Source organism: Balearica regulorum, chromosome 8 (assembly GCF_011004875.1).
Source record: "Balearica regulorum gibbericeps isolate bBalReg1 chromosome 8, bBalReg1.pri, whole genome shotgun sequence".
In the NCBI taxonomy this organism is placed as follows: Eukaryota; Metazoa; Chordata; class Aves; order Gruiformes; family Gruidae; genus Balearica; species Balearica regulorum.
In genome coordinates this window covers 32524630-32540490 of record NC_046191.1, presented here as the reverse complement: position 1 = coordinate 32540490, position 15861 = coordinate 32524630, and the positions used below count along the sequence as shown (strand labels likewise).

The window sequence follows — 15861 nt, the reverse complement described above, 5'->3', positions numbered from 1 at the left end:
GACTACAACGGTACCGGCATCTCTCAGCCTGAAATCGTCCCCTGTTTTCCACCACGCCTGACAGTCAAACCCTGTCCTCTCTCCTTTCTCTCTCCTTTCTCCGAATGGCTAAAGGAAAGCAGAAAATGAAGGGAAAAGGGCAGCCGGACGGCATGCTGGCTCCCGCTCCCATCCAAATCGTCCCCTCGCACCGCGGAGTCCGACATCCAGCTGGCGGGGGCAAAGGAGGGCAGTCCGTCCCGCTCTGCTGCATACCCTGCCGTTACCCTCTCCAGCCTCTGCCTTTCATTGTAAAGCTTGGCCTTTGGAAACTTACCCCCAGGTCGCTCCCTCGGAACTACATGGATTTTGGAATAAAAGGGCTGATTTGGATGAAATTTTGGGGAAGAACTGGTAATACAGGAGCCCCTTTTTGCTGTGTTTGCAGGCAGAGCAGCCGCTTCTGATTCCCAACTCCTGCCTTCAGGTGCTGCTGTAATACAAACTACATTTAAATATACACACACACGCACAAATATAATATTATTACCTTATTAAAAGCATTGGGTTTGTGTTCCCATGCGCAGACTATGCGGCAGCTTATTTATTTTATTTAAAGCCGCCCGTCTTTGATGCTATCCCGTGGAAAGATTACACAGGAGATAAAGCAGCAAGCAGAAGTACGCAGCCAGCGCGGTTCGCGCAGATCAAGTGTGGGAGATGAAAGCGGAGCGCCGGAGAGCTGCGTTTGAACTCAAATAGTTTTTCTTGCGGGAGCAAGGAGCAAACAATTTCAAGCCAAAAAAAAAAAAAAAAAAAGGTTTTCTTCCCGATGAGAACAAACATGAGACTGTTTGGTAAGCTGCGTATTGGCTTAGTTCAGTATTACTTTGCTATCTGTGTAAACTAGTACTTCACATTAAAAATATTCATGTAATAAAGGAGATTGATTTTATAACGTACCTACATGTAATTCCAAACTGCATCGTCCGCCATATGCACAAGAGCCTGAATTACCTGCCCTGCGTTTTCGTAATAGCAAAGTGCTTGTTTTTACAAGCATAAATTTATTTTCATAGGGTTTGGGTTTTTTCCTTCCTTTTTACTTAAATAAAACCCTGAACCCTTGAAGGTTATAATCTTATATTGATTCCCCTTCTCCCAATCCAATTTTCTCCTCCTCTTTCCACCCGTTGAAATGCAGAAATCCCTCCCAACACACACGCTTGAGTCTCTCAGCTGTCTCGGCTCTCCGCAAAAGCGAAGGGCAACAACCAAAGCCGTCAAAACGCGAAATTATAGCGGGGGAAGAAAAAAAAAAAAAATATCAAGTTGCGCCCCTTCCAGCCCAGGTCTAAGCACATATAGTACAGGTAGAGAGATACACTCATCGTTTTATCCTTAGAGGTGGCGGAAGCATTTGCAGGTCAGCTGGAGGCAGATATGTGATACACGGAATTTCGCATCGACTGGCCGGAGCTGGAGGTTCCTGCCCCAGAGGTGACTGATGCGAACCCCGAACCTTCACACGGTCCCAACTCCAGCCGCCATCCCTCTATTTAAAACGGGACCGCAAGCTCCCACCTTCGACTTTAGTAAGGTTAGATATTGTTTATGCTGACTCTATTTGGTACGTGCCCCTGGCATCTTATAGAAATAAATAAATGAATAAATGCAAATGCTTCTCATTTAGAAAAAGGAAAAAAAATAATCCTCCAATTTCACTTAATATCCACGAAACCTCCTGAAAACATTACATTTATATCCCTCCCTTTCCCCTATCACGCTTCTAGTTCCTTTTTCCAGGGGGTTTGTACAGGGCACCAGCGACGTTTCAAGAACACCAGGAACGTCACCGGTCTCCCCTATCCGCGTGTGTCGGCGACAGGACCCCGCTTTCATCCCCCGCCAGGAATACATCTCCCCCCCTTGGCTCCCTCACCTCCTCCCTGCGGATCACCCCGTGGCTCCCCACCGCCCCACAGACCTCAGCAGCGGCCGCCGCGGCCCCAGCAACCCCCCTTGCCGTGGTGGGCCGACGTAGGCTGAGGAATGCCGTTACCTTCCCAAGGGTCCCGAAACGTGCGGCAGCAGGAGAGCAAACGGGGGAGCGCCTTCTGAGTTCACGCCAGGTCTCGGGGAGACCTGGATTTGCCAAGTCGGTCACCCTGAGCGTGCAGTAATTAAGGCTAAAGAGCTCAACGAGCCTGTTAATACGACTAATGAGCTTCCCCAACAGCCGCCTCCAGTTCTCTTTCACTTTCTCTAGAGAAGGCATCATTAAATCAGGATGCCTTCTGCCCGCGTGTGGCCTTCGCTGCCGCACTGTCCCGGCACCACTAAGCTGATAAAATGCCTGGGCAGCCCAGCCCCCGCAGAGACAAAAACCACCACCAACAAAATCCACTTAAAAATGTCCAATGCGGTTCCAAATAATTTCATGCAAAATACCATCATTTTCTCCACGGTGCATTTTAAATATTTAACCAATTTCGTTCACATATTGCGATGAAGCACAATCAAAATATCAAGCAAGCAAACACAAACCAACTGCTCCAGCGGTGAAACATGTTCCTGCTCGATAACGGTGTGAGCGTACGATTGCCTAACAGGTGGAAAACCTAACCAAAGCAGCAACTACTGAAACAGGAAAATAAGATTTCACGCTCATTCAGTACAACAGATAGTGTCTTTTTGTAAATTAGGTAAATAATTAGTGCTCTCCTGTTACAGCTTTTATTCCTGCAAGTACTCCTTGCTCTTGGATCTTCTACTGTACGTTGCTTCTAAAAGTATTTTTTTACATTTCTTTCTAAATAATTAAGAAGAAGGGGGAAAAAACCACACTAAAAATAATTTAGGTGGTGAAGAAAGTCTTATATGGATTGGACAGTGGAAAAAATTTGCATAATTTATGTAAAAAAAGCAGAAAAATGCAAACATTTCAAAACGATAATGCTGCAAAATGGATCGGGAGCTTCTAGTTTTCCAATCCCGTAACAGCAACGGGGCTTTTAACAGAAAAGCGGCAAATTCAAAACTGAACATGCTCATTTAAAAAAAATAAGTTAGAAAACTCTGTTTTTCCAAGTAATGACAAATCTAGACTATGCAATGTGCTGCTACCACGTGCTGTTCATGGCGAAAGCACAGCCCTGCCTGTCGAAATGCTCCGCACCAGTACGGCCAACAAGACCATCCAGTGGTACGGAGCGAGGCACCGAGCCACGGGAACAGACGCGTCTCCCACGGGACAACGCTGGGTGCGACCTCGGCAATCCCTGCGGGACCAAGCTGGGAGAGATCGCGTACAAATCAGCAGCCCCCTCACTAAACACCTGAAAAGAAACGCTACGAATAAGCTCCCACCTATGTCAGAAAGGCCCCACCAAAATTGTTTTTAGAGCTGACGAGCGCCCTCAGCTACCCCGACGTGGGTTTAACGCCGAGTAAAACGTTGGCCAGTGGTACGCTACCTCTGCTGAAGGAAACCCCGGTGCCTTCCTGCACGTCCGTGATGGGGTGCGCCTCTCATTAAGGAGGCCCATGGGGTGCCCCGCTGCTGATGGGAAGGATGCCTCTCCTCAACCAGGGCAAGCTGAGAAGTTCAAGGTTGCAGAGAGCCCTCTGAATCTCTTCTCACCTCTCCGTGTAGTGCTCCTGCTCCTTTCCTCCTTTTCTGCCCAGCTTTCATGCTTTTCCCCTCCTCCTTTACCCCTCCAACCTCTTCCTAGGCTGGCCATTTAACTCCGGCTTGCTTTTAGCAGCCGCTAACGCAGATTCGTCTTTGGGGCTTTGGACTGTACTCACCCCAGCAGTTCTTCTGGCCGCAGAGGACACCACCTTTCTTGCCTGTCACTCAAGAAGATGCATTAAATTCCACTCGAGAGAGACGTACAGCACGGACACTGAGGTCTGCTTGGCACTAGAGAGCTGTCAAGTGTCATCTGTTTCACTGCGTTTGAGATCAAACCAGCTGTCACCAACCTCAGAAGACAGCATGAGAAATCTCTTCCCTAAAAACATGACAAATCCCAGCGTTTTATAACGGTCAGTTCTCATCTTTACGTTTGATGTCCGAATCTATACGAAGCCATTGTAATTCAGAGCGAGCAACCTGAGCTCCCAGCTACTAGGAACCACTTTCAAGCTGCATTTCTCTCTACCCAGGCCAGGGGATGAAAGCGTTGGCATTGGTCAAAGAAGGAGGACAGAAGGAGAGAAGGAAGGGTCTGCCACAGGACCCCAGCCACTGCAGAGCATTAAATCCTGAGAAATGGGTGCTGGAGATCTTTGACGTACAGCAGACAACAGTTTATTTGACTGACTTCAAGTTCACCACTTTTAACTTGTCTTTAAAGACATTAGTTAGGGAAGGTTACAAAAAAACCCCACTTTTTCCACTGAAAAAACCAGCCGTGCTATCAACAAGTTTCAACAAAGATGCACCGACGGGAAGAAGGACGTGCCTGAAACCAACGCTGAATGTCCCACCTTCAAAGGGAACCACCTCAGCTTCAATAAATCAAACTTCATAAATTCAGTATTGGTTTGGGGTCTAAAATGGCACATCCCATCTCTCGGCACCTTGAAATTTTCTTTTCCAGGTGCAATACTGTATTCAAACTAAACCTGAGAGATCATTAAGGCTGCATGGTTAAATACCTAATGAAATACCTACGGATAAATTTGCTTGCTATCACCGTGTACTTAAATAGCCTGCAATTAGCATCTCACCAGGTACGTAAATCCTGGCCCCTACATTTTCTCCACAACCGCCTCAACTGAAGGAGAATCCTACGGCTGAAACGAAAGCGTGAGCAAACCCATCCAATATCGCCTCTAATTCCACCTGAGCAGATGAGAGGATGAACTTGTCTCTCACCGCTATCAAGGCAGGAGGACAGGAGGCCACAGTGGCCAGTGGTAGTCCCGCCCCAGGACTCTTGGGCTAGCGGTCAGCACAGCTGCCCGGATACGCCAGCCTTATTCTTTTGATATACTTTTTGATGATTTTAGGTATTTCTGTGTGTTCATTTCTGCCTGTGTCTTGTCTTAGCCTCTGTTCCAAACCCGCAGAATTAATAATTAAGACTGAAAAGCAAGTACCAAAACAGAGGACAGAGCTTCTATTAAAGACAGCTTTCAAAATCTCATTGCTCATCTTTCTTAAAGCCTCAGTTCCTCAAGTTTGGAGATGCTCAAGCTCTTAAAAAATAAAATACAAAAAGAAGCTCAACTCTAACAAAAAAAAAAAAAAAAAAGAGAGAGGGGGAAAAAAGGGTTCCCAGTCCTCACAACAATGGAAGAAACATTTAAAGACTTCCGGAGCTTTACGTATAATGTTTTTAAACAATATGTTTTATATATAATCTATGTATTTTGGTAAGCTGACTCATTTTCAAATGGCTGATGTTGGCAGCACGGCAACTCAGGCTGGTTTCCCACCAAGTGCGCAACAAACTATTGCAGGGAGTAGTATACGTTTCTGTACCTCCTCCTGGGGAGCAGGAGCGAAAGTTGCATGTCCAGAACATAGATGCAACGCCCCGGCCTTGACAACTTCAAGCACGAGGACAATGATAGCGAGAGGACTCGAGAAATGCCCACAAGCTCGTGGTTGCTCCGGAGAGATGTCACCGTGCCCACCCGCCTGCCACTGCCATGGCTCGCCGCAGCAGGATCCAGCGTGGGCTTCAGATGCTGGCATCTATAGACCCTGGATGACGTGGTCTGGAGAAGTCCGACACGTTTGAGCCAATGAGCAGAGCGTTTTGCAGTTTAGGTCCTAGGCAGGACTGCTGAGACAAAGGACTTCCTTGGCAAAGCTGATGTTCAACCAGTGCCTGGCGGTGAAGGGAGAGCAGCTCGGCTGGACCCTGAACGGAGCGATGCAGCTTAGATTGGCAGAGGATTTCAAAACCAGCAGCACCGTTCGCTCCCAACAAACAACCTTGCCGTCACTGCCGACTCCTCTGTTTCACCAACAGCTCCACGTCCATCCTCCTCCTCAACAGCATCCGCTTCCCAGAGAGGGAGGAAAAAAGCCCCGAGCAGCAACCCCCCCCACTGAAATGATACGGGTGTGGAGAAAACACAACGTGCATGGAGAATGATCTGCTTCCACAAGCGACGGGAGCATCTCTGCAGGTTTTGCAAGAATCCTTCGCACCAACGATGTAAGCTGGTCCTGAAAACTTGCTCCTGACAGCTGCCCAAGGCTCTTGGGCATTAGACCTTCGCTACTGGTTTTTTCCCCTAACAAACACTAGCGAGATTCAATTACATGTTGCTTCTGGACACTGTCATTTTAAGATGCTTAGGAAGAAATCTTTTTTTTTTTAAGCTGCCTACTTTAAAAACACATCCATCGAGAACCTCATAAATTATTATCTATGTATTATATGTATTATTTGGTCCCTCACTAGAGCATTATGCAGATTTACTCAACGGAGGGTGAGGACAGAAACAAGGACTAGTCTGAAGAAATGCGTCAGGAACACAATCATTTTTCATGTTATTTTCTGACTTGCTAAAAATATTTATTAATAGTATCCACTTATTTTCTAGACTTTCAAAAATTAAATACTACAGGAAAAATTAATACTTCTTCCCCCAAAACCATTTTTAATGGAATCCAGAAGAAAAAAAATATTAATACTCAGTGCAATCACATACTTTGATGTCTATATAATATGCAGTGACCCGTAAGTGGAATGAGCTAAAACTGTCATAAATTCATTATGAGAAACCATTCTTTGAAGAATATCACTGCAAATGTGAAATGAAACGGGCAATATGGAAATAAGCTAATTGTACGGTGTTTAAAATAACTGGCTCTAGTCACAATACCCTTTCCGTGCACTTCTATTTCAGCTCCAAAAAACCATTGGAGAGGCTGGTTTATGAAAATGGAAATGTTGTAATTGCTTGGTACTGATAGCAACAGGGCAGCATTCATTTAGGATCTCAGGCTTTGGGGAAAAAAAAAACAAAACACCAAAATCCAAAGGGCAAGTTTGGATTTTTAATTTCCCTGGGAAATATAAAAGGGAAACTGGGAGTACGTGCAGCATCAAATGCATCGGTCCAGACCCTACCGACAAAGACTGGAGGAAGATACATCCAACAACCAACCACATATTCCCAGGGGAATTTCTTAGGTATTATCTACTACAAGTAAAAAGCAAAATTCCTCTTCAGCGAGCAGGGCACATCACTTGCTTCGCCTGCTCTGTCCCGGCGCTGCTCGGGGCGGCTCTGCCTGGAGGAAAGGACGTTTCTGCCCTTGCAGCTGCCCGGGGCGGGGAGCTTCACGGGCACCCCAGCCTGCTCACGGGGCGCGGGATGCTGCCTCCTTTGTCCTAACATGAACCCTACCACCTCCGGCAGAAAGGAGCTCGATATTACGCTCGTCACTCCTTCATTTAGTTACTTTTAAATTTTAATCCCTGGCTTTCATTTACTTAGTTATTCCATAGCTGCGTTTTGTAGCGTCAGCTTTTGTTCTGTGGTTTATTTCTTGAATTCAAGAGAGGAGCGGTCCAGATGGGGAGCATCTTTGCGCTGGTCTGCGAGGAGCCTGTGGGACCTGTTTCCCCAGACCTCCCTTGGGGCTCCAGGATTTGGCTGATGCAGCATCTAGGCAAAGTGGATCCTTCTCCTTGTGGGAAAACGTGTGGGGGAGTAGCCTTGCTCTGCAGCCCTCAACTTCTCCACTCTCTTTTCCAGCTCTCACCACTACGGGAGATGCAATGGGCGGGCAGCGTAGCAACCCCTGCACGATATCAAGTCTGCGTGTGCATCTAGAGATGCTCACTTTGTCCTTTTATTATTTTTATGCCCCAGGAATCAAAGAAAAAGGGCGTCTCAATTTTTTTTTTTCCCCTCCCAGCACAACCCAAGCGGTATTTTTCAGTGTGTTTTGGGGATTTTTCTCCCTGCCTGGATTCCAACACAAGAGCCAACATCATCTTCAAGTGTTTTGTTGAACTGAGACTCTACATTTGAAAATAGGAGAATGGAAAAGAGGGCAGCAAGGGGCAGAGAAATTAATAGCCTCTCCTTTATAGAGAGAAAATAGCTAGATATCCACCCTTGATGATGGAATCGTCCCAATGCTCATACCTGGAGCTGACACCGTGCCAGCGGCGGGACAGGGTCACCTGGATGATGCTCCACATACAGAACCGAAAGCAAACGAGGGGTCCACTCAGGATTTAACACGCCAAAACTCTTCAGGGCAGACAAACCCCAGGAAAACCTCTGCTCGCTACGGGCTCGAGGGCTGTTGGTCTTGGGCATTCCTGGTTTCTTTCTCCTTATAAGCAGAGCACGAGCAAGTTCTATCCTGAAATCGTGTCTTTCAAAACACACTATCGTTGCAAAAGGGTTTAAAATAAATTATTAGGAAACTCAGCCTGAAATCTTAGGACTGCAGTACACATCAATAGCATACTAATTTTGGTTTTTACAAAGCTCTTCGCCAATGTACTACAAGAGTTCTGTGACAGTTACACATTTAAAACACAGTGATTCGAAGCTTATCTAGCAATAGTAAGCAGCAGTAGCTTTAAACACTTAAAAGTACCAAATTAATTGTATTCCCATGCTTAAATTTGCACTTGTGGTATTTTGCATATGTAGAAAGGCAAACACCACAACCCCTCCCAATAAATTTATCCCCAGAGACTGGTGGCAAGCTTATTTCATTTAGCTAGCTTATTCGTTTTTTTTTTTTTTTTAGTGCCTAGATTGGGCAACTTGGCAATAGAATTAAGAAGGTATTTTCCTAAATCGATATGGAATTCAGATATATGCCAATAATGTCATTGCACGTCACAAAATGTTTATCATCGATGTATCTATAGAACATATTTTGCATACCTATTTAAAGAATTGTATTATACACAGTAGGTTCCCTTTCACATATTATGTTTTATATAGTTATTACAGTTGTTTCATTCCTCATTTTCTGCTAGGCTTTTTACTTCGCACACTTCATCTATCAGATACTACTGTCTTACTTTTAACATATCGCTGCAGAAATTGATAACTGGTGTTGAATACAGAGCTACGGATACGGCGGTTTTGCAGTCCTATGTATTACGGAGCTGAATGATAAATGGAGAACAGCAGCTGGGCTGAGAAGCTCGAGACATCGCTAGGAAATAACAGCACATGCAAGGCTGAAAAAAATTACATTTGTAGGTAAGCGGAATGGAAATTTATACTTATTGGGGAAAAAAAAAAATAAGGCAAAACGTTGTTCGTGTTATTAAAGGCGGAGTGAGAGATAGCAAGAGCAACGGAGAGAAGCAATTTTCTTTCAACTCCAGCAGGAATTCATCTCAAGCTCTAACACGCAATTCCCCTATGGAGCTGCAGGACAAAACAGATTATGCCCAATTGTTTTGAGGGTTTGGATAGCAAAGCATAAAAATCCCAGTAAGTAGCCTTTTGTGTCAGTGCAGACCAGAAAAAGATTTCTATTAGGAAAAGTTACAAAAACATCCAAAAACTCTAATAAATATCAAACTAACTACCTACCACACGCAAAAAAAATAGCTTTAGATATTTGATATTTTCCGAGGCACCTCTAAAATTACAAACCGTCTCAGAGGAAAACTGACCCAGCTCATCAAGTTTGCCAACGCAACGCTAAGCCGCGTGAATACGCCACACCTTCTTATTTTACCTTTTCTGGCAATAAAATTTGACAATGGAAAGCCATGAGTGCTGCGAGAGTATGGGAGGGAGGACAATTAAATTTGTCCTCGTTTGAATGTTAAATAGGCTGCTGTGATTGTACTCTGTATATTTAACGTCGTGGTGTAGAGCTGAACAGTGAGCCCTTTCCAAAGGACAAATTAATAGATCTTTAGAAACGGGAAAATGTGTTGTTTCAGTCATACCTGCTCACAGCAGGTACGCTTTGGAATAGACTTAGGCTTTAAAAATATTAATACTTCCTGGTTTTCAGCATTTTAGCTTTCCAAAGTAACAAAACCAGTTACATGATATGCAATTAGCCATGATTAGCTTTCGCTATATTTATGGCCAAAAAACCCCATCCAGATCCTCTGAGTGGTAAACTCCAAGTTGGTAAAACTCCGTTTTGGAGAAGGCTTATCACAAACCCCTTCAACACCGCCCAGCACTGAATCAACAAGCCATAGTCCCCCCCAAAAAAGATGGGGAAATGCAGGAGAGCTCACGGGCTGCGGAGCCGGGGAGAGGCGAGGTTCGGTTTTAACACACGGGCGTCCGTCACCTCACTCGGTACGTTACCACCAAGCTGCGTGTGCAGACAGCATCGTCTTGGCTATGCTGAGCCAACAGCCCTGCCGGACCCCAATCCGCCCCGGGCAAAGCCAGCCCGCCTGTCCAGGACCCCGATAAACCATCGCAGCCAGCCCTACAGCTTCTTCATGCTTCTTCAGCTCCATGAGTACCACCACGCTCATGAGCTTCTACGCACAACCACATCTCATTGGAAAATGAGCACAATTGCCATGGTTTTTCATATGTATATCTATATTCCAACAGTTGTGATTAAAAAACGTAGATAGTCTTGAAAACCAGTATAAATTACTTCTTTCTTTCATCTATCTACTAGTTCCTTACAGACCTGACTCAAACGTCCCTGGTTTAGCGGAGCAGCTATTAAAGCACGCGGTGCAGAGTGCCAGCATGCAGCGTAACCCCAGGTCTCCAGCACCTCATCCTGCTACGTCCCATTCCCATCGACAGGCTACAAGGACGTGTCACTGCCAGCTCAAGGTTCTCCCCACCAAGGGGAACGTGACTGGCCTGATTTTGAGGGTGGAGGTGCCTGGGAAGGTGATGGGAGCGAGAGGTACCAGGACAGAAACCAGGACCAGAGAGATCCCAGCAGCAAGCGGAGAAACGCAGAAACAACCTGGGTAAAGAAGTGAATCAGGCTGATGGATACGAAGGAACGTCAGGAAAATAATAAGTGACTTTGATAGTCTGAAACAAGCTTGGCTTTTTTTATCTTTTTTTTTTTTTCCCCCCCTCCCTGTTGAGCCTACGTTATAATTCAAGGAGCCCTTTGATTCTGCCAGAAAACATCTTCACATGGAGCATCTCCTGTTCCACCTGGCATGCAGCCCCAGCACAGGGGGGTTGTCAATACATCTGAGGAGCAGTTCTGCTTTACAATGTCAGCCTTGCTCAAGTCTTGAGCCCTGCTTAAGCCTTAGGTTGAAGCTGAGAAGATGGTGATTCCCTGACAGAGCGTCCTCTCTCCCAGGGATACCCACACTCGTACCAGCCCGGCTCCAGCTCTCTCCTTAAACAGAGTGAAAGCCTGGGACCCCGACACACAGGACCCCTGTACAAAATGACAATTCACCTGGTGTCTGCCATGCCCTCCTGTTCTCTTCATCTACGGTTTGTTTTTTTTTCCCCTGACTCAGAAATATTGCAACACCAAAGGCAGAGATGGCACCACATCAAAGAGCCTAAGTTATAAGGGAAGCGGTTTTATTTTCACTTGAGCTTTTTTTTTTTTTTTTTAAGTGAGACCTCAAAATACCTTAAAAAAGGAACAGCGATGGTAATGGGACTGAAAAATTCCATGGCATCTGAATAACGTAATTCAAGCACAAGTATCAGGGGATAAGATAACCCACACCGCAGCAGTTCCCAGGGAACCGACTCTAATGACATTCAGATTTTACATCTCATCCGGGCTGCATTTCTGAAGGAGATGTGAATTAGCAGCCCTGTGACAATAAAGAAACGTGGGATTAAGAAACAAGAGAGGAGGGAAAAGGGCCAGTTGATTCTCCCACCGCCTTTTCTTGTTCCTAAAATTTCTGTTGCCTGGAAATGGCTGATGAGAAGACGGGATTATGTAAGTGCCTGCCAACTTTTCACACGTTAAGAAAACTAAAGCCTGACTGATGGGTAGCTTAACCCATCCTCTAAGCAGCGAACTAAAACATGTTTACTAAGGAGAACTGGAACAGTGAAACCCCTTTAAAAAAACCAGGAGTGACGAGGACTTGACAATTCCCAGGATTAAAAAGCTGCATACATTACAGACAATGTAATCTCCTTATAGTAAGATGAGGAAAAGGAAAATAAAGCCTTTTTGGTGTGCAAGATGGGTTTTTTGTTTTAAAGTATATATATCCTGTCTGACTGAAGACTTTCTTGGGCTACTGTCTTTTTTTTTTTTTTTTCTTCTCCTGATAGACATGACAGAGAGGAGAGCTACACCAGCCCTCCAACTCCATATAAAGTTACACTTTCCAACAAACCCACTCTGCTGCCACCAAACACGACCCGGCAATAATAAAACAATAAGCACCGTGCCGTAGAAATGTCCTAAATTTTGTCAGGCTAACACTTAGGTGCTACAAGAAAGCAGGTACTAACCGAAGTGCAAAATATCTCTGTCCAGTTTTGAATCTAAGCTTTCCTGAACTCTTCCTCGTCATCATTCAAGTGGCATGTTACCTTCTGCAAATACTAATTTAAATACAGCTGAAGGCTAGTTTAAAATTTAACCTGCTAGATTTTTTCCATTTTTTATCACCCCCCCCCCCCAAAAAAAAATCTGAGGATTGCGCTCATTTTTCCTTTTTCTCTGCTTACCGACAAAGCCCTGAGGTCTCTAAAACGAGCAAAAAATTCTTGCAGTCAGGTTTCTTCCAGTTCAAACAAACGTGCTTACGTTGGCAATAATGCTGAATGCGCTGCGGCTGCTGCTAGGAAAGGTGATGTTCTCAGCAATGTTTCTGAGACCCTAAAAAACCTCAAAATCCTGCTGCAAGCTGAAGTTGCACCATCCACGGGAGCATCAGCAATGCAAAATTGCAGGCGGCAACTACCCAATGTGGAGACCGAAGAAGAAATTGTGTTGCGTGCTGCTCAACCGCCGCTTGAGCGATGAGGTTAGGACAGCAAAATAAGCTCTGTTATTTACTACAGCAAGGCACATGTAGCTGTGTAACGCAAGTACGAGCGTCTAGAAGAGGGAATATAAAGTATCCAGGTTGCCTGGAGCTCTCTTACATCTTCAGGAAAAGAAAAAAAATCCCCAAAAGTGGATTTTTGTACAGCTGCCCAGTGATGGCAACAGGCAAATCCTCAGCTGGTGATAATAGTTACGGTTCCACTGAAATCTGACCTTTGCAGATGTTCCCCCTTTGCTCTTACTGACGGAGAGAAAAAAAAACCACAATCCTACGTGGAAAAAAGCTGCAATGAATGAGTGGAACCAGATGTGAAATTTCGCACCCAACTATTATAATTGTGGGATGCCTTCAAAAAGTTAAACTGGGCAAAGCCCCAGTCAGCCAATTACAAAATCAACATTCCTTCAGCTTTAGAAGAGAAGGAACGACTTCTCAGAAATGCTGGAACTGACTCAACTGTGATTTTTAAGCCGCTTCAACAGTATCCTAGTTATTTCACGTAGTACTAAGACTTTACCTGTGATTTCCTTCCCGTAAGTGGAACTACGAGCCGGCAAGGTGCTCAAATCAGGAGAAAAAGAAACACACACAAACCGATTCTTGTGACTTCTGTGTTATGAACATCATATTGCTTTTGCTATTACGAAGTGCCTTCCCTGTGAATTGTAAAATATGTAAAACCAGGAAGCACAGAGCAAATAATATCTACATAAGTAGGTCATTTTCTTAATGGCAGCGCACTGCCGGTTTACTACAACTCATTTGCAATACAGACCAATACATTTCCAAGCGCGTATATTCAGATCTGCAAAGGAGGTGAGTGGGTATAATCGTGGAAGCAGTCGCTCCAAGATTAAGTAGAGCCTAATTCAGAAAGACAAGCAGGAAAAAGTCATGTTTTGCACCTTCTATGTCAGCTTCGCAGAGAGTTATGACATTTTCGGGGAAAATCCTCTTGCCGCGTATAAGCCGTAGTTTGAATGTGCTGCACGTTGCATATTTCATTACAAAAGCAGAGCCACGTTATTTCATTAGATAAGCGATAAGTTCAATCCTTACCAAGTTTTCTTGGTTCCTGGCTGCTATTTTCTGATCATCTTCTCCCCCATTTTTCATGTATTTGACCTCTTCCACTGGTTTGATCCTATACTCATCTGAGCACCAAGAAAAAAAAAAAAAAAAGAAAAAAAATTTTGAACCAGTGTAGTTCAGCAGCTAGGAAAAAAAAAAAAAACCAAGCTAAGACCAAAACAGCTGACTAGAAAAGACCCTAATTAAGCAAAGCATCTAAAAATTACATGTATATAGTTTCAAAGGCTCAAATGTGACTGATACCAAGGAAGTTTTTCCTGATAGAAGCTTCAGTAAGAATTTCCAGTTCCGGCTTCCAGAAATCGTTCAGTAGCTCTCTGGTCTAGTACAGCCGCGGCACCCGGAACAGGGGACGTTTGGTATGTACTCTCCTCCGAATCCCTAGTTTTCTGTACAATATGTTTAATACCAATACGTTCTTTGCTCCTGCATCCTCCCTGGATTTTTATTATCAGTGGGCAAACGAGCGATGTACAGTAGTTATACACAGAGGAGTCTGCTCATGGATGTTCCCCGCACTGAAAAAAACCCTTTAGAAAAACAATGCTGATGGAGGATATTTAAAATTGAAGTTAAAAGCTAGGGAAAAAACCCCAAACACCACACCAAAACCCACTGCTTTTTTTAATTATTATTATTTTGTTTTTCCTGCACTGTTTTAACAGAGCTAAAGCAAGAGGTACACAATGCACAGTCATACAGTGATTTCTGGAGAAAACACCCCGTTCCGAGCATCTTCCTCTCCCCACTTCCCCCCCACGACCATTTTTCCTGCACATGAATGTTACCCAGATAGAAAGCCAATGTGAAAATAAGTAATAACAAAAATAAGAGTCCTGGTTTGCCCTTAATATGTATCAGCTAGGCGTTTCAGCTCTTCAAATAACAAATTCCCAGCTCCAGTGGCAGGATGGAAATATTATCTATTATTATATATTAATATAATAATTAATATTATTAAACATACACATGCTATGCCACAGTAACATAACCAGCCTGGCCCAAAGCTTGAAGAAAGGGATTTTTTTTTTTTTTTTTCCTTTGGTAGGACAAGGTGGGATTTTGGGAGAAGCGATTCTTCTCTCCCGCCTGCAAAGCCAGCGCTTGCAGTACGACACTGCCTTTCCTCAGCCGCGTTTTGCTCCCGTTCTCTTTGTAGCGTAGAACTCCATTGGAAAAACACCCCGAGTTTTGCACCCACGCTTCTCCAGCCAGGATATATAATGCAGAAGAGAAGTTTTATCCCACCTAAGTGGAAAATGTTAATACAAAATGAAATGAGACACAGTACACTGGGAGTGAAAGGCAAAACCTGGGCAAATTAAAAGAAACCGCCCAAACGTCTTTTTTTTTTTTTTTTCCTCTTTGGGTTTTCAAGTGATTTATCGCAGTTGCTAAGGAAAAAACAAAACGCAAATGGATTATTCTGGGTTACTCTGTTGTTAAAAAAATAATCAAAATTATCTAGATGGAAGTTTGTTCTCAGAAAGCTATTAACCAAAGAGTATATAAGTTAAATAAGCCTAACTTTGAAAAACAATTTTTCTTTTTTTTTTTACATACAACATGGTTTTGCATTTGGCCTAATCCATATCTATGTGCGGTTTTTATTGTAGAGTTTAAATAAAACTGTGAATTTATCAACTAGCAGCATCTCAGATGCAGAGTCTCAAAACAAATGGAAGAATTTAAGACAATATTATTAGATCGGTAAATGCAAACAACTTCTCTAAACTTTTTTTTCCCCTCTTTTTGAAATGGAATTTAGGTAGTCTGGAGGTGACAATTCATAAAACCAAAAAGGCTGAACAGAATAAAGCCTGAGAATGAGAAGTACTTG

General features: G+C 44.1%; 1 protein-coding gene across 3 annotated transcripts in view; it reads right to left on the bottom strand.

Annotated features, from left to right (window-relative positions):
- C8H1orf21 (chromosome 8 C1orf21 homolog) overlaps positions 1-15861 on the bottom strand; it is a 119385-nt gene that overhangs the window by 31968 nt on the left and 71556 nt on the right. For all 3 annotated transcript variants that reach the window (XM_075760537.1, XM_075760538.1, XM_075760539.1), the window contains one exon: positions 13989-14083. In XM_075760537.1, the coding sequence (XP_075616652.1) occupies positions 13989-14083 (95 nt within the window). The remainder of the gene's footprint in view (positions 1-13988; positions 14084-15861) is intronic.